General features: G+C 46.7%; 2 protein-coding genes across 5 annotated transcripts; both read left to right on the top strand.

Moving 5' to 3' along the window:
- The first annotated feature begins 1,842 nt into the window (after positions 1-1,842).
- them4.L (thioesterase superfamily member 4 L homeolog) lies at positions 1,843-11,561 on the top strand. Of its 3 annotated transcripts, none has more exons than XM_041573805.1 (7): positions 1,843-1,915; positions 7,420-7,517; positions 7,817-7,979; positions 8,555-8,708; positions 9,524-9,634; positions 10,351-10,475; positions 10,920-11,561. In XM_041573805.1, the coding sequence occupies exons 1-7, from the start codon at positions 1,858-1,860 to the stop codon at positions 10,943-10,945; spliced, it is 735 nt and encodes a 244-aa protein (XP_041429739.1). In that variant the 5' UTR covers positions 1,843-1,857; the 3' UTR covers positions 10,946-11,561. The 3 variants fall into 3 exon arrangements, with proteins under 3 accessions (XP_041429739.1, XP_018087225.1, XP_041429740.1); XM_018231736.2 differs by lacking the exon at positions 1,843-1,915 and adding an exon at positions 6,252-6,398; XM_041573806.1 differs by lacking the exon at positions 1,843-1,915 and adding an exon at positions 6,430-6,563.
- Positions 11,562-12,147: 586 nt separating this feature from the next.
- LOC108699637 (C2 calcium-dependent domain-containing protein 4C) lies at positions 12,148-19,346 on the top strand. Of its 2 annotated transcripts, XM_018231731.2 has the most exons (3): positions 12,148-15,266; positions 17,364-17,430; positions 17,526-19,346. In XM_018231731.2, the coding sequence occupies exon 3, from the start codon at positions 17,584-17,586 to the stop codon at positions 18,718-18,720; it is 1,137 nt and encodes a 378-aa protein (XP_018087220.1). In that variant the 5' UTR covers positions 12,148-15,266; positions 17,364-17,430; positions 17,526-17,583; the 3' UTR covers positions 18,721-19,346. The 2 variants fall into 2 exon arrangements, with proteins under 2 accessions (XP_018087220.1, XP_041429738.1); XM_041573804.1 differs by lacking the exon at positions 12,148-15,266 and having other exon boundaries at positions 17,249-17,430.
- Positions 19,347-24,105: the final 4,759 nt, after the last annotated feature.

Raw genomic sequence — 24,105 nt, 5'->3', positions numbered from 1 at the left:
ACTGTACTGACATGCTCTGGGAACATACAATGAACTGACATGTTCTGGGAACATACACTGTACTGACATGCTCTGGGAACATACAATGAACTGACATGTTCTGGGAACATACACTGTACTGACATGCTCTGGGAACATACAATGAACTGACATGTTCTGGGAACATACACTGTACTGACATGCTCTGGGAACATACAATGTACTGACATGATCTGGGAACATACAATGTACTGACATGCTCTGGGCACATACAATGTATGGACATGCTCTGGGAATATACAATGAACTAACATGTTCTGGGAACATACAATGTACTGACATGCTCTGGGAACATACAATGAACTGACATGTTCTGGGAACATACACTGTACTGACATGCTCTGGGAACATACAATGAACTGACATGTTCTGGGAACATACACTGTACTGACATGCTCTGGGAACATACAATGTACTGACATGATCTGGGAACATACAATGTACTGACATGCTCTGGGCACATACAATGTATGGACATGCTCTGGGAATATACAATGAACTAACATGTTCTGGGAACATACAATGTACTGACATGCTCTGGGCACATACAATGAACTGTCATGCTCTGGGCACATACACTGTACTATAGGTTATTAAGTCAGCACTTGTGCCTTCCAATTTGCTTCAATCTGGTGCAAGTCCCACAGTTTCCACCTCCACTTTGTTTGCTGAAATCAAGTGTCACAGACGGCACCAATAGCGAATTTCTTTAAAACGCCTTTATTAGAAACATGGGCTCTGACCCAAACAAGAGTGTTTGGGTCAGAGCCGGTGTTCCTAATAAAGCATTTTAAAGAAATTCGCTATGTACTGACATGCTCTGTCTAGGCACACACTGTGCTGACATGCTCTGGGCTCATACATTGTACTGACATGTTCTGGGCACATACAATGTACTGACAAGCTATGGGAACACACCTTATGGACATGTTCTGGGCATATACAATGTACTGACATGTTCTGGGCACACACACTATGGCAGCTCCCATCCATGTGTATAACTACAAGTACCTTTGTTTACTTTTTCAGCCTCAACTTGTAGCACCCCAAGCCTGTAACTTTCCCACCATCATGTTACCCCCCTTATAGTGTCCCTTTAGCCCTGAGTCACCCCACTACCCCCAAGACATGAAAAGGGATTGGCTGGTGGTGTGGGCAGCTGGCCAATGAGAGAGCAGGGGGAATCAATAAGCAGGACATGGAATATTCATGTGTCACTGAGAGGAACAGAGAACTGGGGCTCATTCAGCAGTGACAGCACAAAGTGGGTAACAGATCAGGGGCCCCCGCAGCTAAATCTGCCCCATTCCTCGTGTAGATTTGCCCCTGGCAGTGACTGGGGGAGACTTTACCCCACTGACTTGTTACCAGGCTGATGTGCCTGCAGGGGGCGCAGTTACTGCTTCTTATTATAACTAATCCAGTAACTCTGCAACTGTCACACTGCCCATGAGCTCCCCCTTGTGTCTCTAGTCTGAGCTCAGGATATAATGGCACTGGGAGGCTGGAACAGGAATACATGAGATTTTCCATAATTAGAACAAGATAAATAGACTCCTCCCCTAATAAGTTTGGGAGGGATGAGAGGGTTAATGCCCCCCCCCCCATAGGATTCAAAGCACAAGGAAAGGCAAATTTACTATATACTGACAGGGCTTTATATATAGTGTACCCCCTGCTGTACTGCACTTTATTCCTTGTTACTGATGTCATTAATAGTGATTCAATTATTCACTGGGTTCCTCCTGTTGCCTCTAGTGATGTCACTGCTTTCATACAAGGGCCTCCCATAGTCTGACAAGTGACTGCTCTGGGACCATGGGAAAGAGAACAGCCCAGGAGCAGCAAGTACAGAGAATCAGAGCTCTGTACCTGGGTAAGTACTGGGGGAGATTGGATTCACTTACCCAGGGGGAGGTTCCTGTCTGACCATGGGAAAGAGAACAGCCCAGGAGCAGGAAGTACAGAGAATCAGAGCTCTGTACCTGGGTAAGTACTGGGGGAGATTGGATTCACTTACCCAGGGGGAGGTTCCTGTCTGACCATGGGAAAGAGAACAGACCAGGAGCAGGAAGTACAGAGAATCAGAGCTCTGTACCTGGGTAAGTACTGGGGGAGATTGGATTCACTTACCCAGGGGAGGTTCCTGTCTGACCATGGGAAAGAGAACAGCCCAGGAGCAGGAAGTACAGAGAATCAGAGCTCTGTACCTGGGTAAGTACTGGGGGAGATTGGATTCACTTACCCAGGGGGAGGTTCCTGTCTGACCATGGGAAAGAGAACAGCCCAGGAGCAGGAAGTACAGAGAATCAGAGCTCTGTACCTGGGTAAGTACTGGGGGAGATTGGATTCACTTACCCAGGGGGAGGTTCCTGTCTGACCATGGGAAAGAGAACAGACCAGGAGCAGGAAGTACAGAGAATCAGAGCTCTGTTCCTGGGTAAGTACTGGGGGAGATTGGATTCACTTACCCAGGGGGAGGTTCCTGTCTGACCATGGGAAAGAGAACAGCCCAGGAGCAGGAAGTACAGAGAATCAGAGCTCTGTACCTGGGTAAGTACTGGGGGAGATTGGATTCACTTACCCAGGGGGAGGTTCCTGTCTGACCATGGGAAAGAGAACAGCCCAGGAGCAGGAAGTACAGAGAATCAGAGCTCTGTACCTGGGTAAGTACTGGGGGAGATTGGATTCACTTACCCAGGGGGAGGTTCCTGTCTGACCATGGGAAAGAGAACAGCCCAGGAGCAGGAAGTACAGAGAATCAGAGCTCTGTACCTGGGTAAGTACTGGGGGAGATTGGATTCACTTACCCAGGGGGAGGTTCCTGTCTGACCATGGGAAAGAGAACAGCCAGGAGCAGGAAGTACAGAGAATCAGAGCTCTGTACCTGGGTAAGTACTGGGGGAGATTGGATTCACTTACCCAGGGGGAGGTTCCTGTCTGACCATGGGAAAGAGAACAGCCCAGGAGCAGGAAGTACAGAGAATCAGAGCTCTGTACCTGGGTAAGTACTGGGGGAGATTGGATTCACTTACCCAGGGGGAGGTTCCTGTCTGACCATGGGAAAGAGAACAGCCCAGGAGCAGGAAGTACAGAGAATCAGAGCTCTGTACCTGGGTAAGTACTGGGGGAGATTGGATTCACTTACCCAGGGGGAGGTTCCTGTCTGACCATGGGAAAGAGAACAGCCCAGGAGCAGGAAGTACAGAGAATCAGAGCTCTGTACCTGGGTAAGTACTGGGGAGATTGGATTCACTTACCCAGGGGGAGGTTCCTGTCTGACCATGGGAAAGAGAACAGCCCAGGAGCAGGAAGTACAGAGAATCAGAGCTCTGTACCTGGGTAAGTACTGGGGGAGATTGGATTCACTTACCCAGGGGGAGGTTCCTGTCTGACCATGGGAAAGAGAACAGCCCAGGAGCAGGAAGTACAGAGAATCAGAGCTCTGTACCTGGGTAAGTACTGGGGGAGATTGGATTCACTTACCATGGGGGAGGTTCCTGTCTGACCATGGGAAAGAGAACAGCCCAGGAGCAGGAAGTACAGAGAATCAGAGCTCTGTACCTGGGTAAGTACTGGGGGAGATTGGATTCACTTACCCAGGGGGAGGTTCCTGTCTGACCATGGGAAAGAGAACAGACCAGGAGCAGGAAGTACAGAGAATCAGAGCTCTGTACCTGGGTAAGTACTGGGGGAGATTGGATTCACTTACCCAGGGGGAGGTTCCTGTCTGACCATGGGAAAGAGAACAGCCCAGGAGCAGGAAGTACAGAGAATCAGAGCTCTGTACCTGGGTAAGTACTGGGGGAGATTGGATTCACTTACCCAGGGGGAGGTTCCTGTCTGACCATGGGAAAGAGAACAGCCCAGGAGCAGGAAGTACAGAGAATCAGAGCTCTGTACCTGGGTAAGTACTGGGGGAGATTGGATTCACTTACCCAGGGGGAGGTTCCTGTCTGACCATGGGAAAGAGAACAGCCCAGGAGCAGGAAGTACAGAGAATCAGAGCTCTGTACCTGGGTAAGTACTGGGGGAGATTGGATTCACTTACCCAGGGGGAGGTTCCTGTCTGACCATGGGAAAGAGAACAGCCCAGGAGCAGGAAGTACAGAGAATCAGAGCTCTGTACCTGGGTAAGTACTGGGGGAGATTGGATTCACTTACCCAGGGGGAGGTTCCTGTCTGACCATGGGAAAGAGAACAGCCCAGGAGCAGGAAGTACAGAGAATCAGAGCTCTGTACCTGGGTAAGTACTGGGGGAGATTGGATTCACTTACCCAGGGGGAGGTTCCTGTCTGACCATGGGAAAGAGAACAGCCCAGGAGCAGGAAGTACAGAGAATCAGAGCTCTGTACCTGGGTAAGTACTGGGGGAGATTGGATTCACTTACCCAGGGGGAGGTTCCTGTCTGACCATGGGAAAGAGAACAGCCCAGGAGCAGGAAGTACAGAGAATCAGAGCTCTGTACCTGGGTAAGTACTGGGGAGATTGGATTCACTTACCCAGGGGGAGGTTCCTGTCTGACCATGGGAAAGAGAACAGCCCAGGAGCAGGAAGTACAGAGAATCAGAGCTCTGTACCTGGGTAAGTACTGGGGGAGATTGGATTCACTTACCCAGGGGGAGGTTCCTGTCTGACCATGGGAAAGAGAACAGCCCAGGAGCAGGAAGTACAGAGAATCAGAGCTCTGTACCTGGGTAAGTACTGGGGGAGATTGGATTCACTTACCATGGGGGAGGTTCCTGTCTGACCATGGGAAAGAGAACAGCCCAGGAGCAGGAAGTACAGAGAATCAGAGCTCTGTACCTGGGTAAGTACTGGGGGAGATTGGATTCACTTACCCAGGGGGAGGTTCCTGTCTGACCATGGGAAAGAGAACAGACCAGGAGCAGGAAGTACAGAGAATCAGAGCTCTGTACCTGGGTAAGTACTGGGGGAGATTGGATTCACTTACCCAGGGGGAGGTTCCTGTCTGACCATGGGAAAGAGAACAGCCCAGGAGCAGGAAGTACAGAGAATCAGAGCTCTGTACCTGGGTAAGTACTGGGGGAGATTGGATTCACTTACCCAGGGGGAGGTTCCTGTCTGACCATGGGAAAGAGAACAGCCCAGGAGCAGGAAGTACAGAGAATCAGAGCTCTGTACCTGTGTAAGTACTGGGGGAGATTGGATTCACTTACCCAGGGGGAGGTTCCTGTCTGACCATGGGAAAGAGAACAGCCCAGGAGCAGGAAGTACAGAGAATCAGAGCTCTGTACCTGGGTAAGTACTGGGGGAGATTGGATTCACTTACCCAGGGGGAGGTTCCTGTCTGACCATGGGAAAGAGAACAGCCCAGGAGCAGGAAGTACAGAGAATCAGAGCTCTGTACCTGGGTAAGTACTGGGGAGATTGGATTCACTTACCCAGGGGGAGGTTCCTGTCTGACCATGGGAAAGAGAACAGCCCAGGAGCAGGAAGTACAGAGAATCAGAGCTCTGTACCTGGGTAAGTACTGGGGGAGATTGGATTCACTTACCCAGGGGGAGGTTCCTGTCTGACCATGGGAAAGAGAACAGCCCAGGAGCAGGAAGTACAGAGAATCAGAGCTCTGTACCTGGGTAAGTACTGGGGGAGATTGGATTCACTTACCCAGGGGGAGGTTCCTGTCTGACCATGGGAAAGAGAACAGCCCAGGAGCAGGAAGTACAGAGAATCAGAGCTCTGTACCTGGGTAAGTACTGGGGGAGATTGGATTCACTTACCAGGGGGAGGTTCCTGTCTGACCATGGGAAAGAGAACAGCCCAGGAGCAGGAAGTACAGAGAATCAGAGCTCTGTACCTGGGTAAGTACTGGGGGAGATTGGATTCACTTACCCAGGGGGAGGTTCCTGTCTGACCATGGGAAAGAGAACAGCCCAGGAGCAGGAAGTACAGAGAATCAGAGCTCAGATGTAGGCAGGTCAAGTGACCATTAGGTTACACCGGGTGCCACCTGGGGGGGAGGGTTATCTGACTACAAGCCACGCCCACTCCATCTCACCCACTCTTTCCACTCACACTACTTACTAAAGTTCAGACATGGGGGAATAGCTGGGATAAAATAGCCTTGCAATGAAATGTACTGAAAGTGCCACAAGCAAGATGGCTGGCGAGAGGCGACAAAACAATGTATCCCCACCCACAATGCACTGCTGAGCTCACGGGACGCCACCAAGCGAAATCTGACGCTGCGGGGATGCGTTGCCTGGGGTTACTAGAGGAGTCACGTGATAGCGGAAGTAGCCGGCTCCTGTGCGAAGAGCTGAGGTGGGAGGGGCGGAGGGCACGTGGAGTGATGCGGTGACGTCACGGGGGCTATTCAGCAGTTGCAGTTGCCGGTGAGTTGCTGAGGGTTTGGGGGTCTCCGAGTGAAATTGTGGCGAGTGACAGGGAAGGGAGGAGTCGGGCGGACAAGACAGGGAGGAGGGTGAGCTGGAGGGGAGGTCCTTCATGTAACCTTGTCTTGAGCGGTGTTTGCCGGGAGATTATGGGAATATTAAAGGGCAAGTAAAGACTACACTTTCCTGACTCATCCCCCTTCTTCTTCTTACACCGGCAGTGACGTAATCATCTGTTTATTACTGACATTATTGTTCCATCTGCTCTGCTGACTCACGGGCCCCGGGGATATGGGGGTACTGGGTTATAGGGGGACACAGGCGTTATAGGGGGGAGATAGGGGGGCACAGTAGAGCAATGACTGAGAAACACTTTATTATTGACAATCTTCTTGCTCCCAACACACTGGTTTTACTATGGGGCCCCTTCCCCCCTAGATACTGTGCCCCCACTTTGTACATCTGCCCCGCCCACAGGGCTTGCAGGGAGTTACAGGGAGTTGCAGGACATTAGTTCCAGGCAGGGGGATGGGGAGCTGCCCGACCTGTAACTGATCAATGTTCCCTGGAGAAAGTAATGAGAAGTCGGGAGTTTTATTCCCACACCGGAGTCACATGTACATGGGGGGTGAATATTATAAGGAAAGCTGATTAGCCAATAGGATTAGGAGAGGACAATATGATGAAGGTGAGCCCTGTGTCTCTCAGCTGATGTGAAACTTGTTATATAAATAAATGATGTAAATCCGGGATGTCACTCTCAGGAGCCCCCGCGGACATGTGGTGACTATTAGTAATGTATATACATGATCCTCCTATAAAGTCACTTTCCCTGCCAGTCCCAGTGTGAACTCACTGCCCTCCCCTCTTACCTTTCACCCACAGACATTTACATTCACCTTTCCCTCAGTTCTGCTCTGTATCTGTGCCGCCCAATCAGCACTCGGCATTCCTGCCGCCCAATCAGCACTCACCATTGCGGCAGTAGTATAAACAGCTGATCGGTCTCATTGACTTGCAGGTGCCACCATGCTGCGGAGCTGTGCCAGGCTCATCTATAAGGGCATCGCCCTCCCCAGACAGCAGCAGAACCTGCACTCACTTCCCTGCTCTTATACAGTAAGTACCATCTCTGCTGGGCTCCCCCTCCTTGCCCTCAGCTCCAGTCCCGTATTCCAGGCAAGTGTAATAAGAACTGGACTGTCCCTGCTGGATTGGGAAGAGCCACACTGAGGTTAGAGATAGGACAATAAAACTCTGTGCAGGTCCTGCAGTTGGTCTATCAGGGTTCATATTTGAGTCACTAGAGGGCGCTGTTCCATTGGACTCAATGTAATCCGCTATGTATCCTGCTTAACTACAAGGGGAATGGGTGGGAATTCAATTCAGAGCTTGTTATTGAATCGGTTTTCTCTCAGGCCCCGAAGTTCTACTCTCAAGAGGCGCCGAGAGATTATGGGGTCCCCAACACAACCTGGAGCAAGAACCTGCTGGATCTGTACAACAAGTACATGGAGGGGAGCAAATCCGGCACCTGGAAAAGGATCCCCTCCTATAACGCTACTGTGCATTACATAAAAGGTAAGTTGGGTTTCTTGTTGCCATGGAGAGAGGAGTATATCCCATAATATAAGCTAACAACTAGGAAAGGTATGCAGGGAGTTACAGTTCATTCATGGACCCTAATCTCCCAGTAACTCCTCCCTTTACTGTGTAGGGTCCATATCAGTATATAGGGTCTACATCAGTATATAGGGTCTACATCAGTATATAGGGTCCATATCAGTATATAGGGTCCATATCCATTTATAAGGTCCATATCAGTATATAGGGTCCATATCAGTATATAGGGTCCATATCGATTTATAAGGTCCTTATCAGTATATAGGATCCATATCAGTATATAGGGTCCATATCGATTCACAGGGTCCATATCAGTATATAAGGTCCATATCAGTTTATAGGGTCCATATCAGTATATAGGGTCCATATATCAGTATATGGGGTTTATATGGGTTTATAGGCTACATATGGGTTTATAGGGTACATATGGGTTTATAGGGTCCATATCAGTATAAAGGGTCCATATCAGTATATAGGGTCCTTTCCAGATTCCCATCTCACCAATAATGACTCCTCCCACCGTTATGTTTAAGGGGTCCCTCCAGTCCGCAATAGAGAAAAGAGACTCTTCACACGGAACCTGGACCAGGACGGAGTGGGCTTTGAGTACTGCATGTTCTATAACAAGGCCGAGAGGAGGATGGTTTGTCTCTTCCAGCCTGGGCCCTACTTAGAAGGACCCCCGGGGTAAGTACAATGTGGACCCCATTGTGGGGGGTGGGGCCTGGAGCGCATGTTTGGGGTGCAGTGGTCATGGTCAGTAGCCATTTGGGCCCCATTGTACTGGAATGTCCCATCTTCAAGGGGCCCGGGCAGCTGGTGGACCAATATCCTGGGTCCCATTGTGGGGGGAGGGCCCTGCTTACTAAGTATTTGGCCCTATGATTTCTTACACTATACACACAGACTGGAACTGCAACACTCACACATCTATAGGATTAGTACACACAGGCTTGCAATCTAATGACTAGTAGATAATTGTTATGGGTAAACTGGCAGTCAGGGTATGTAGTGACCACTGCCTTATCCAGTCTGTCCATGGTAGATAAATACATAATAATAATAGTAAAATAGATATTGTCTGCCAGGGGTCCCCTTACTTCATTAGGACAGTACAGTGACTACTGCAGCCATGGGGGGGGGGGTTCTGGGAGCTGTAGTTCCCCCTGTGTTAAAGGGGAAGTATCAGCAGACTGGTTATGGGACTCCCTGTATCCCAAACGTCAGTGGTAAATATGTGCAGACTGTGCCCTGTGCCCGGCTCCTGTTTGTGGAAGAGATTTGCTGCCGCCAGCTGGTGCCCAGTGGTACTGCAAGTGTCAGATCTGCACTAAGTGATGAACCAGTGATAGAAACACCCAGACTCCCTGAGGCCATCACTAGGGAACAGAGAACAAACAGAAATGAACACAAACTCCCAGTGGGGGCAAGACCAGTCTAGAATTGGGGTCCGTCCCACCGTGTACCCCTCTACCTCTCTCCTTTCCCTCTCATCTCTCCAGTTTCACCCACGGAGGCTGCATAGCAACCATGATCGACAGCACAACTGGCGCCGGGGCGGTCTACCTGTGTGGCGGCGTCATGACGGCCAATTTAACTGTCGACTACAAGAAGTGAGTGTCACCTCTGAGCCGCCAGTTGTGTTGGGAGCACAAGGGGCCTCATTCATAAACACTGGGCAAATTTGCACCTGGGCAGTAACCCATAGCAACCAATCAGGGATTAGCTTTTTTTTTTCAGACAGCTGAAAATTGAAAAAATTGAAAGCAATCATCTGATTGGTTGCCATTAGTGACGGGCGAATATGTTCCATTTTGCTTCGAAAATTTCTCAAAACGCATTGAAGTCAATGACGCACAACTATTTTTACACGAGCGTCAATTTTTATACGCGGAACTATTTTGTCCAAATGCATTAAAGTCAATGGCCGTCCAAATAATTTTGATAAAAATAATTTTTTTGTTGTCTCGGTCAATTTTTTGCCGGCGAATTTTTGGTACAGTTTGGCGAAAAACATTTGCGGCCGGAGAAACTTGGAAATTCGCAGCGGATCCATTACTGGCGAATAAATTAGGCCATCACTAGTTGACATGTGTTACAGCTAGGGTTGCACCGAATCCAGGATTTGGTTCGGGATTCGGCCTTTTTTAGCAGAATTCGGATTCAGCCGAATCCTTCTGCCCGGCCGAAACTAATCCTAATTTGCATATGACAATTGGGGGCGGGGAGGGAAATTGTGTGACTTTTTGTTGCAAAACAAGGAAGTAAAACATATTTCCCCATCCCAACTCTTAGCTTTACTGATGCTCATATCTCCCTCCCTGTGCAGCCCTATCCCCTTGGGGTGTGTCGTGATCATCGATAGCAAAGTGGAGAAAATCGAGGGCAGGAAAGTGTTCACCAGCTGTCAGATCCGTAGCCATGACGACTCCATGCTGCACACTGAGGCCACAGGTAAGTGCCTGCTGTATGGCAGCTCCCACCCTGATGTATAAATACAAAGGGGTATATTTATCAAAGAGTGAAGTTAGAGATCACCGCATTCCTAGAGTGAAATTCCGCCACTCTCCATTCATTTCTATGGGATTTTGAAAGGTGTATTTATCAACGGATAAACTTTCAGTTTCACCCATTGATAAATACGCCTTTCAAAATCCTATAGAAATGAATGGAGAGTGGCGGAATTCCACTCTAGAGGAGTGCGGTGATCAGTAACTTCACGCTTTGATAAATATACCCCAAAGAGTGGAGGAATGTGCTGTGTGTTTTTTCACGACTCAAGAGCTTACACAACGTCACATAATATATCCCAGCAACCCCTGTGCCCCAGGCTCTACACGTAACACTGGCAGCGGCATTGAGTGAGTCATAGTTACACTTTAATGTGTTTTCTTTCAGCTCTGTTTATCAAGCTGTGCCCGTGAGATCACGTGTTTGTACAGCGGCCAATGAGAGACCAGTCCGAGCATCGCATCCCCCCGATAATTAAAGAGACCAAGTGCATGCTGCTGCCTCCTGCTTCATCAGTATAAAGCCTGAACCATTGTAGACTTGTAGCCACCTCCTGTACTCTATAGGCCATGCCTGTAAGTGGGCAATGCTGGGCGTTATACTTATAGTAATACCGTGGGTTTATTGCTGAGCTGTTACATTCCTGAATGGGGGAGGGGTTGAATTAAGTGGGGGTATCACCTGTAACCCTTAACTGGGTGTGGGATTTACCCTCAGAGCGGAAGAACAAAGAACTCTGCATATTGTTTTACTGAGGCCACTTACCCTTTAATGCACCCCCTGTTCCTACTGTGAGCACATTGAGAACTCGCCGTATCCCCTCTGCTCTAGGACTCATAAGCTCCGCCTCTCCCTGGGCACCGGCCTGCCCGTTCTATACCAGCACAATTACTGGACATTGTTTTATAGACTGTATTTATTATTTATTTCTCTCGGGCCACACACAGTATTTCATCAGAACCAGAACAATGGACTTTTGTATCTCTTTGCATTGGCACAGGGCAAGCAATAAACCCAATTCATTAAGTACAGCTCTGGGGCACAATAAGGGTTAACTCTTGTCGGGGGGGATTTGTGGGGGGCCTGTCTGTGTGTAAACTGGAGCATGTGTGTTCCACGTATGTCAGCCTTGTGCCCACGAATGTGCCGGAAAGAGCAACACCTGGCACAGTGGATCAGCCTAGTCTCCTCCTACTGGACAGTCTCCTCCTACTGGACAGTCTCCTCCTACTGGACAGTCTCCTCCTACTGGATAGTCTCCTCCTACTGGACAGCCTCCTCCTACTGGACAGTCTCCTCCTACTGGACAGTCTCCTCCTACTGGATAGTCTCCTCCTACTGGACAGTCTCCTCCTACTGGACAGTCTCCTCCTACTGGACAGTCTCCTCCTACTGGATAGTCTCCTCCTACTGGACAGTCTCCTCCTACTGGCAGTGTTGGACTGGGACACCAGGGGCCCACCCAAAAACTTTTGACCAGGGGCCCACCAATTAATCTTAGACCAGGGGCCACTCTCAGTACTATTATTCTTCCTCTCCTCACTCAACCTCTATTCTCCTAGTCTCTTTTCTTTACATACTATAATCTATTAGTCCATCTATGTAGCCACTTTGTTCTCATAGAAATAGGGAATGGCCATGAAATAGGCCAAATGTTTATCAGTATGAGGGACCACTGACACCTTGGCCCACCGGGAGTTTTCCTGGTATCCCATTGGGCCAGTCCGACACTGCCTACTGGACAGTCTCCTCCTACTATATAGTCTCCTCCTACTGGACAGTCTCCTCCTACTGGACAGTCTAATCCAACTGGATAGTCTGGGCAGTGACGTCACAATGGGAGGGTGCAGGAGCTGTAGGTGGTGAGGTACAATTCACATGTAATACCTGCCCCAGCCATAGCTGCTGATTTACCCCAGTGGGGTGGCAGCCCTAACCCACCCAACTCCGCACCAGTGACATCACCGTGGCAACTATGTCCATTAGTGACATCATCAGAGGCGGAGCACAGGCTGAAAATGATATTTTGTTTTTACCTGGGGATAAAGGAATACCCTGGAAGCATCTCGTCTGGTTCTGGTCCTCGGTCACATGACCCAGTACAAAGGTTCTACTTACAGTAATGAGGCAAATTCATTTAGTTTCCCTATAAATAATGCACTTTCCTGTTACGCCTCCATCTGACGTGGAATCTGGTTGCTAGGGTCGTTAAAAGTATCTGGTTGCTAGGGAGAATTCTACTTATGTACATCCCCATCCCAGGCCCATTAGCAGAGCTGCTCCCCTGTTTGCCTTCATACTGGGACATGGAATCAGCTACCTGTGCCTTTAAATCCCGTCCCTGCATCATCCCCTCGGCTGGATGAATAGTGAGCTGTGCCTTTAAGGATAAAATCCCTGCCGTAAAAGCAGGACAAGACTGTTGTGATTTGGTGGAAGGGAAGCTGAGTAACAAAGAAATTCAGCAAAAAAAAATCATTATGATGCTGCCCCAGCCCCACCCCTCTCTGTGTATAACAGCACCCAAGCCCTGGAATAATGAGCACCCCTGAAAGCTTAGCACCCGGGTGCAGCACCGCCAATCATTTCATTCTTACTCCCTCTCTCTTCATCCTTTGTCTTTAAATGATTTCTAAATGTTAATACAGGAGCATTTTTGAGCCATATGTGAAATCATTCTGACACTGTCCCAAGGAGCTTACACTCTAATGGTATAATGGGAGATGCTTCCCTGGAGAGCTTACACTCTAGTGTTAAAATGGGAGATGCTTCCCTGATAAGCTTACACTCTAGTGGTATAATGGAAAATGTTTCTCCGGTGAGCTTACACTCTAGTGGTAAAATGGGAGATGCTTCCCTGAGAAGCTTACACTCTAGTCGTATAATGGGAGATGTTTCCCTGGAGAGCTTATACTCTAGTGTTAAAAAGGGAGATGCTTCCCTGAGGAGCTTACACTCTAGTGGTATAATGGGAAATGTTTCCCTGGAGAGCTTACACTCTAGTGTTAAAATGGGAGATGCTTCCCTGAGAAGCTTACACTCTAGTGGTAAAATGGGAGATGCTTCCCTGAGAAGCTTACACTGTAGTCGTATAATGGGAGATGTTTCCCTGGAGAGCTTACACTCTAGTGGTAAAATGGGAGATGCTTCGCTGAGGAGCTTACACTCTAGTGGTATAATGGGAGATGCTTCTCCAAGTAAATTACAGTCTACTAGACTGTAAGTTCCTTGGGACAAGGTCTCCCATCATAACACCCTTATAATCCCTTCCCCAAAGAGCTTACACTCTATTGATATAATGGGAGACCTTGTCCCAAGGAGCTTACACTCTAGTGGTAAAATGGGAGATGCTTCCCTGGAGAGCTTACACTCTAGTGGTATAATGGGAGATGCTTCCCTAAGAAGCTTACACTCTAGTGGTATAATGGGAGATGCTTCCCTAAGAAGCTTACACTCTAGTGGTATAATGGGAGATGCTTCCCTGAGGAGCTTACACTCTAGTGGTATAATGGGAGATGCTTCCCTGAGAAGCTTACACTCTATTGGTATAATGGGAGATGCTTCCCTGAAAAGCTTACACTCTAGTGGTATAATGGGAGATGCTTCCCTGAGAAGCTTACAATCTAGTGGTATAATGGGAGATGCTTCCCCGAGGAGCTTACACTTTAGTTGTATAATGGGAGATGCTTCTCTGAGAAGCTTGCACTCTAGTGGTATAATGGGAGATGCTTCCCTGAGAAGCTTACAATCTAGTGGTATAGTGGGAGATGCTTCCCTGAGGAGCTTACACTCCAGTGGTATAATGGGGGTTCTGCCCTGAGCAGCTTACACTCTAGTGGTATAATGGGAGACCCTGCCCGAATGAACTTACTTCCTAATGGTATAATGGGAGACCTTTCCCCAAGGAGCTTACACTCTGTTGGTATAGGAGCTTGCAATCTGCTGGTTCCTTGCAGTACATTTCCCAGAGTGCTGTGGGCACCTGTATGCTGCCGCACAGACTATTGAGAATCAGATGAATGAGATGAAAGGCGCATAGTTGAAGTGCAGGCTCATTAGCCGAGCGCCCGGACGTTACCAGGAGAGACCAAGTGCAACACTGGCTGTCTGTATTCATGAGCGGGGGATTATTTCAGCAGCCAGGGGGGCAGTGCCATTATTTGCAGCAGCAGGGTCTGGAGAGTGGGGGTATAAATAGAGAGCGCTGAGATAATGGGGAGAGAGAGAGACAGGTGAGACATACAAACAACTGAGCGCAGGCAGAGGAGGTAAAGGAGCAGGGGGGCCCCACAGTTAATGCATTAAAGGGCCCCCACAACTTCCAGAGGTTGATCTGCTTTATTAATATATATTGAATTTCCTCATTATTGAGGGACCCCATCAGCCCCACTGCATCTGGGAGGAAGATCAGAGCCCCTACTCACAAGAGCTTACACTCCAAAGCTGTGGGGAACAAGTGCCACCCATGGGTGCTGAGGAGAAGTGATGATCCAATATGGGATGTTGACCCGGGGCAGGAACCACTGAAGGGTTAAATCCGCTGGACTGAGAATTTATTGCACCAAAGCCAACGAGTCGGAGATTTCCTCGAAGGAACATAGAAACTGTGCCAAGACTGGGGGCCGGCACCCTCTGGAATTGGGCAAGGAAGGGTGACGTAGCACCCAATGTGTCTATACAGGTGCCCAGACTGATAGGGACACGCACTGCTGCATGATGGGATACATATCACAGGTAAGTGCCCCATTGCACTCTAATAACTCCCTGGAGTCAGGTGTCTCCTTCTATTCCTGCCAGCAAGGAAACGGTTACTTTTGTGCCTTCAGATTTTAATGGCGGTTCCCAAAAAGTGTAAAGTGTGTTTTAATGGAGGATGTTGGGAGTTGTAGTCCAACAGTGGGAGATACATGCTGAAAATGTTATTTTTCTACTATAGAATCACATTTATTTCACCATCAGCCTATAAATACCTGGCCTACTGAGTGCAGCAAATGCAGAACAGCAACATGAAAATATACGTTTGTTCTATTTATTCCTTTGTTAATATATATGTATAGGACCCCCCAATCCATATTAGTCCTACCACCCCTGCTGGGAGTCTGTTCCCTGTATCTATCCCCCTTTCTGTAAAGTATCACTTCCTTATGTTCCCTTTCACTCTCCCTCCTATTCCTTTACTGTATTAGTCCTACCACCCCTGCTGGGAGTCTGTTCCCTGTATATATCCCCCTTTCTGTAAAGTATCACTTCCTTATGTTCCCTTTCACTCTCCCTCCTATTCCTTTACTGTATTAGTCCTACCACCCCTGCTGGGAGTCTGTTCCCTGTATCTATCCCCCTTTCTGTAAAGTATCACTTCCTTATGTTCCCTTTCACTCTCCCTCCTATTCCTTTACTGTATTAGTCCTACCACCCCTGCTGGGAGTCTGATCCTAGGCAGTTGGCATTCATGGGGGGCAGGGGGCAATGTTGTGCATTTTCTCACTTGCCAGAAAATAAAAAGCCACCGCAAATAGATTGAAATCTGCCCCGTGTGTCACATCTCAGGGGCAAAGGACTGAACTGATGGGTGAGAGATTTTTTTCAGTCTGAGCTGCGACATCACTGCAACTCCCTCCTGTGTGACATTTGTCACTGACATTTAATTGCACCAAACGCCCCCGGAATGTCCAACCTGGAGATTTGTATTGTGTCTCCCACCCACTCACATCCACTAATTCCTTCTGTGACCTTATCCCTGTCACATCATGTCCCCTACAAATATGCATTTTATCTGGATATTAGTGTCTGACAACCCCCCGCAATCACCTATAGGGGGTACATTATCCCTTATAATACATGAGTGATACTCAGAGTTCCCTGTATAACTCAGCCTGCAGCCTTGTGTCTTTATATGGTCACAGAACAACCCCTCAGTGACTTCTAATATCCTTATCATTTACAGTAGGGGGTACATTATCCCTTATAATACATGAGTGATACTCAGAGTTCCCTGTATAACTCAGCCTGCAGCCTTGTGTCTTTATATGGTCACAGAACAACCCCTCAGTGACTTCTAATATCCTTATCATTTACAGTAGGGGGTACATTATCCCTTATAATACATGAGTGATACTCAGAGTTCCCTGTATAACTCAGCCTGCAGCCTTGTGCCTTTATATGGTCACAGAACAACCCCTCAGTGACTTCTAATATCCTTATCATTTACAGTAGGGGGTACATTATCCCTTATAATACATGAGTGATACTCAGAGTTCCCTGTATAACTCAGCCTGTAGCCTTGTGCCTTTATATGGTCACAGAACAACCCCTCAGTGACTTCTAATATCCTTATCATTTACAGTAGGGGGTACATTATCCCTTATAATACATGAGTGATACTCAGAGTTCCCTGTATAACTCAGCCTGCAGCCTTGTGCCTTTATATGGTCACAGAACAACCCCTCAGTGACTTCTAATATCCTTATCATTTACAGTAGGGGGTACATTATCCCTTATAATACATGAGTGATACTCAGAGTTCCCTGTATAACTCAGCCTGCAGCCTTGTGCCTTTATATGGTCACAGAACAACCCCTCAGTGACTTCTAATATCCTTATCATTTACAGTAGGGGGTACATTATCCCTTATAATACATGAGTGATACTCAGAGTTCCCTGTATAACTCAGCCTGCAGCCTTGTGCCTTTATATGGTCACAGAACAACCCCTCAGTGACTTCTAATATCCTTATCATTTACAGTAGGGGGTACACTGTCCCATATGTAGATTGATAGTATGGTCTTTGTTGCTGAATACATAAAATAATTATGTTGCTTCTCTGTATATTAGGGTAGCCATGGAAACAGAGGACTTTGAATAGACAGATCCAGTAAGGATTCCTGAATGATTTTTACAGGTAAGCCATGTGGGTGGGGTATCACATTTGGGGTGGGGGTGCAGAGATTGTTGCTCCCCTCACTTTGTACTCTCTCTGTTTTGGTGCCATTATAGACCCAGTGTCTCCTGACATCACTTTTCCACCCAACCCCAAGAAGCCTCTTCCAAGGTCATGTTCCGCTCCAAGAAGAAGGTGGTGCACTCCTACCCCAACATCCTCACCCCTGACCAGATCCCCAAGTTCTTCATCCCTCCAAAACTTTCCCCAGCGCTGGTCAGGGCAGGATATGGCAGAACAGGGATGGAAAAGAGACATGAAGGGTTAAAGCCCAGCCCCAAGGCTTTGCTGAAGTCAGCGCACCGCCATGTTATTCAAGTTGAAGATGTAGAGGGTGAGATGGAGGCACCAGATCCAGTGACTCAAGGGCCTTTTTCTGCTCCTCTAATGGGGGGTCTCTATTTGTCTGAAAGTCCCAACACACGCAGAAGGGAGTCTCTCTTTCATGAGAGGTGCCAGACTCATGGACCTTGTGAGATGGCCTCATTGTCCCCACTGGATGGAAGTACCAGGCCAAGCTGGAGAAACTCAACCTCAGACTTGGAGTTACATCAGGTCTCACTTGGAGCTATGGACAGTGACACCACTTCTTCTGCCGACTCCTCTCCCTTCAGTTCTCCTCTGCTCACCCGTTCCATGGCTGGGAGCTTGGTCGGCCAAGTCTATGATAAGCAACGCCAGTTTGGTCGCCCTCTAAGCAGCAAAGCCTTGGACCGGACAAGCTCCCTGTCCACTGAGGAGACCAGTTCAGCAGACACCAGCCCCTATGTCACTCGCAGAGACAGCCAACGGGGGTTAGGACTTTCCATGGTCCATCTGGTCCCACCACCAGTTTTTCATCTTGACTTTATCTGCTGCAAGGAGAGGTTGACCAAAGAAACTGAGGTCCTGATAGACAAGGGAGGGCTTCTGCGCTTGTCTGCTGAGTACATAAAGGAGATGGGGCGCCTTAGGGTGAAGCTGGTCAGTGCAGAGAACCTGTACCCACCCTATCAGGACCCCAAGAACATTAGCTGCTGTGCAGTCATGTGCCTACAGCCAGGGAAGCAGCAGAAGCAGAAGAGCACTGTCATACGCAGGAGTCGGAACCCCATCTTCAACGAGGACTTCTTTTATGAAGGGGTGGAGAAGTCGGAGCTGGACACCAGGAGCCTTAGGGTGAAGGTTGTAAACCAGGGGTCCGGCATGCGCAGAGACCAATTGTTGGGTCATACCGAGCTCAGGCTCTGCTCCATCCTACCACCTTCATAGAGTGGCTGAGGGTCTCGGTATCTGTGGTTGGAGGAGGCCAATTGAGGAAACTCAATATCCTACTCATGTTCTTCCAACCATCAGTCCATCAGACTCGATCACTAAGCACCCACTTTAACCAATGACTGGGAGCTATATATATATATATATATACTATATAATATACTGACAGGCTATTTATTGTTCTTGTATATACATGTAATACCTCTTATTCCTATCTGTAACCCTCCATAGAAACCCACTTGTTGCTCCATGTAACTTTCCTAGTGACTCACCACTCACCCTTACACCCACTAGCCTCATGGGAAGAATATCTGTTTGCAGGACTCGGGGTTCCCCTATAAAGTTCTGTTTGCCTGGAAAGTAAGTGTTGGGGTGCTACTGTAAAGGCCACGGCTGTTCCCTATTGATTCTCCCCTATTTATCAATTGAATGATTTAAATTTTAATTCAAGTATTCCTCCTATTGGCACAGCCCAGAATCACAGTGGGTGGTTTTGTTGGTGAAGCAGGGGATATGTGGGTGTAACTGGGCATTTCTGGGAAGATTGGGGTGCAGCATTACATATCTAATATCCAGGGATGTGTAAGAGAAGCTGTCTGTCCATCATAAAGTGTCTGACTATAGTCCTGCTCTTGTGTGTCTTGTCTCATTGCCTTACATTGAACAGAAATGTCTATACATAGTAACATAGTAACATAGTAAGTGAGGTTGAAAAAAGACACATGTCCATCAAGTTCAACCTTAAATCTATATATAACCTGCCTAACTGCCAGTTGATCCAGAGGAAGGCAAAAAACCCATCTGAAGTCTCTCCAATTTGCCTCAGAGGGGGAAAAATTCCTTCCTGACTCCAAACTGACAATGGGACCAGTCCCTGGATCAACTTGTACTATGAGCTATCTCCCATATCCCTGTATTCCCTCACTTGCTAAACACCATCCAACACCTCCTTATACCTATCTAATGTATCAGCCTGTACCCCTGATTCACTTCCCAGCTCTCCCTGTAACACCCCTTTCCCTCCTCTAATCTCATTGGCTCCCTCCTGTCTGCTGGGAGGAGCTACTGGTGAATAAAGCATCCGACCCTTCCTTGTACCTATCTAATGTATCAGCCTGTACCCCTGATTCACTTCCCAGCTCTCCCTGTAACACCCCTTTCCCTCCTCTAATCTCATTGGCTCCCTCCTGTCTGCTGGGAGGAGCTACTGGTGAATAAAGCATCCGACCCTTCCTTGTACCTATCTAATGTATCAGCCTGTACCCCTGATTCACTTCCCAGATCTCCCTGTAACACCCCTTTCCCTCCTCTAATCTCATTGGCTCCCTCCTGTCTGCTGGGAGGAGCTACTGGTGAATAAAGCATCCGACCCTTCCTTGTACCTATCTAATGTATCAGCCTGTACCCCTGATTCACTTCCCAGCTCTCCCTGTAACACCCCTTTCCCTCCTCTAATCTCATTGGCTCCCTCCTGTCTGCTGGGAGGAGCTACTGGTGAATAAAGCATCCGACCCTTCCTTGTACCTATCTAATGTATCAGCCTGTACCACTGATTCAGGAAGACAATTCCACATCTTCACAGCTCTCACTGTAACAAACCCCTCCCAATATTTAGGCGGAACCTCTTTTCTTCTAATCGGAATGGGTGACCTCACGTCAGCTGGAAGGACCTACTGGTAAATAAATCATTAGAGAGATTATTATATGATCCCCTTATATATTTATACATAGAATCATGAATCTCATTTGCCACTTAGCTGCCCAGATTGCCAGTTAGTCAAGATCCTGTTGCAAGTGCCACATCCTGGATGGAATTAATTGGGCTGATAGTTTTGTCTCATCTGCAAACACTGATACATTACTTACAATACCCTCCCCTAAGTCATTAATGAACAAGTTAAATAAAAGTGGACCCAATACTGAGCCCTGGGGGACCCCACTAAGAACCTTACTCCAAGTAGAGAATGTCCCATTAACAACCACCCTCTGTACCCGATCCTGTAGCCAGTTTCCTATCCATGTGCAAACGACTTCATTAAGCCCAACAGACCTTAGTTTAGAAAGCAGTCGTTTGTGGGGCACAGTATCAAACGCTTTGGCAAAATCCAAATAGATCTACTGCCCCCCCACTGTCCAGCATCTTACTTACCTCATCATAAAATGCAATCAGATTAGTCTGACATGACCTATCCTTCATAAAGCCATGCTGATTGCTGCTCATAATGACATTCACTAGGACAACATTTTGAATGTGATCCCTTAACAAGCCTTCAATTAATTTGCCCACCACAGATGTCAGACTTACTGGCCTATAATTGCCAGGCTGAGATCGTAATCCCTTAATATAGGAATAACATCATCTTTTCTCCAATCCATAGGCACCATACCAGATGAAAGTGAATCTAAGAAAATCAGAAATAGGGGCTGGTCTAAAACTGAACTAAGCTCTCTTAGAACCCGGGGGTGTATGCCATCAGGCCCTGGAGCCTTGTTTACATTAATTTGTATTAAAGCTTTATGAATCATATCCTGAGTCAGCCACTGACTAGATTGAGCTGAGCCATTAGTGCAGCTATAAAGTGAGCCTGGGAACTCACACTCCTCTATTGTATACACTGAAGAAAAGAACTGATTTAGCACATTTGCCTTTTCTGTATCTGTTACAACCATACTGGTACCATTATTTAATGGAACAACACTCTCAACCTGCATCTTTTTACTGTTAATATACTTGAAAAACGTTTTGGGGTTAGTCTTAGCCTCCGCCACAATGCACTCTTCATTTCCTTTCTTTTCCATTTCATTATATGTGCTGGATAAGGATGTATATATATTATATGTGCTGGATAAGGATATATATATATTATATGTGCTGGATAAGGATATATATATATTATATGTGCTGGATAAGGATATATATATATTATATGTGCTGGATGAGGATATATATATATTATATGTGCTGGATAAGGATATATATATATTATATGTGGCTGGATAGGATATAATATATATGTGCTGGATAAGGATATATATATATTATATGTGCTGGGATGAGGATATATATATATTATATGTGCTGGATAAGGATATATATATATTATATGTGCTGGATAAGGATATATATATATTATATGTGCTGGATAAGGATATATATATATTATATGTGCTGGATAAGGATATATATATATATATATATATATATATATATCCTCATCCAGCACATATATATATTCTTATCCAGTATATATATATATATAGTGAATAAAGTAGCCCCTCTTGTAAAATATAAGGATATTATAAGTTTCCGAGGAGTTTCATGACCATATAAAAGTACGAGGCCGAAGGCCGAGTGTTTTTATACAGGTCATGAAACTCCGAGGTAACTTCTAATATCCTCATATTTTGCAACTGGGGGTACTTTATTATTATAATACACAAATTTTAGTGAGTCATGTGACAGAAATGACATCAGAACTCACCGTTTATAAGGATATAATTTACAGGATATTCATGGCTTTTGTGTATTATATATATATATATATATATATATATATATATATATATATATATATATATATATATATATATATAATGTTCTGGATAATAGAGAGTGACCAGTTGTATGAAATACTAATAACTGCCACCAGGTGGAGGTACCACCCTGAATATGCAGAGTACTTGTCATTTTCAAGGTAAACCAATCCCTCTGTGGAAAGGAAAACTATTCTAAATATATCTATATTAATAATGAGGTGTTAGTATCACAATTCTGAATGTAGTCAAATCAAATCAATGAGATGCCCCACTTACACTAAATCGCCTTTTGAAGCGTCGGGTGCACAGCTGTGTTCCTCTCTGCCCAAGGAAAAGTTCCACTGTAAAGCAATAATTCCAGCAGCACTCCGATATGTGAATCAAAGATTATTTATTCATGCCATTAGCAGAGCGACGTTTCGGGCTATTCCAGCCCTTTATCAAGCCTTTATCAAGAGCTTGATAAAGGGCTGGAATAGCCCGAAACGTCGCTCTGCTAATGGCATGAATAAATAATCTTTGATTCACATATCGGAGTGCTGCTGGAATTATTGCTTTACAATTCTGAATGTAAGCTCATCAACGAGACAGCTAACCTTTAGTATGTTATAGAATGGCCAATTCTAAGCAACGTTTCAATTGGTCTTCATTATTTATTTTCTATGATTTTTAAATTATTTTGCCTTTTTTTCTTGACTCTTTCCAGATTTCAAATGGGAATCAAATGCTACAAATGTATTGTTATTGCTACTTTTTATTTCTCCTATTTCTAGTCTGGCCTCTCCTATTCATATTCCAGTCTCTTATTCACATCCGTGCATGGTTGCTAGGGGAGTTTGGACGCTAGCAACCAGATGGCTGAAATTACAAACTGGAGAGCTGCTGAATAAAAAGCTGAATAACTCAAAAACCACAAATAATAAAAAGTGATAACCAATTGCAAGTGGTCTCTGAATATCCCTCTCTGCATCCTACTAACAGTTAATTTAAAGGTGAACACCCCTTTAAAGGGGCGGTATATAATAATAAAATATGTAATAAGCACAAAAATAGGTTCCTAGGTCACAGAGAGCAAAGGGAGAGGTTTGGGAGACTATTGCATTTAACACACTGATGTGGTCCTAGTTCAACTGTCTGAAAAGGGGGGTACGGGAGGGGGACCCTAAAAGGGACAATTACTGGACAAAGTGTCGGGGCTTGTGCTAAGGGGGAGGTTTGTTGTAATTGGGAGGGTCCATTTAAGCTGTTGGCAGGTCAACCATCCAGGGGTCTCTTGGGCTAATAATTAGTGGCCCTGCTAATTAAGTAGTATGGGCCCCATGATCACTGACTGGGTGATTTCCCACTAGATATCAGTTGGGCAGGACCTCCTAAATCAATAAGTTGCCCATTGAGCCTGGAGAAGCCGAATAGGAAACGAAATCATTCCTTGTCGCTACATTGTGTCAGAAGTCAGAACCTGAACTGCACAAACGGCCAGAGAGATGCAGTTCAACATAAACCCAGTGAGAACGAGGGATGAATAGATATTGGGAATTATATCTTCTTGTGTTTTCCCACCTCTCTGGTTGCTATGGATGCAGCTGATAGAAACCAGGCAGTGGGTTGGAGGGTCTGAATAACAGTAAATGACACAATAATGACATTTTTCCTTTCTAAGAAGCAATTTTCCCACTTACAAATGATTTCTATTGGTCAGTGTGATGCCACTGGCTCAGCAGAGGGGAGGAGTCTGTACTCCTGGGCTCCAGCTCCCGCCCCTCTGTTTCCCTGGGGCTAAATTCTGCTTATGGAGGGGGAAAGTCTTTTAAAGAGACGGCGCTGCTCTGGGGGGAAATATCTGTG

This window comes from Xenopus laevis, chromosome 8L (assembly GCF_017654675.1).
Source record: "Xenopus laevis strain J_2021 chromosome 8L, Xenopus_laevis_v10.1, whole genome shotgun sequence".
Taxonomy (NCBI): domain Eukaryota; kingdom Metazoa; phylum Chordata; class Amphibia; order Anura; family Pipidae; genus Xenopus; species Xenopus laevis.
This window is presented reverse-complemented; position numbering and strand designations above follow the sequence as displayed.

Coding starts and splice junctions, on each gene's coding strand:
- LOC108699637 (XM_018231731.2), top strand. CDS start 17,584: ATGTTCCGCTCCAAGAAGAAGGTGGTGCACTCCTACCCCAACATCCTC.
- them4.L (XM_041573805.1), top strand. CDS start 1,858: ATGGGAAAGAGAACAGCCCAGGAGCAGCAAGTACAGAGAATCAGAGCT. Junction 1,916..7,419: donor AATCAGAGCTCTGTACCTGG/GTAAGTACTGGG, acceptor ATTGACTTGCAG/GTGCCACCATGCTGCGGAGC. Junction 7,980..8,554: donor TACTGTGCATTACATAAAAG/GTAAGTTGGGTT, acceptor GTTATGTTTAAG/GGGTCCCTCCAGTCCGCAAT.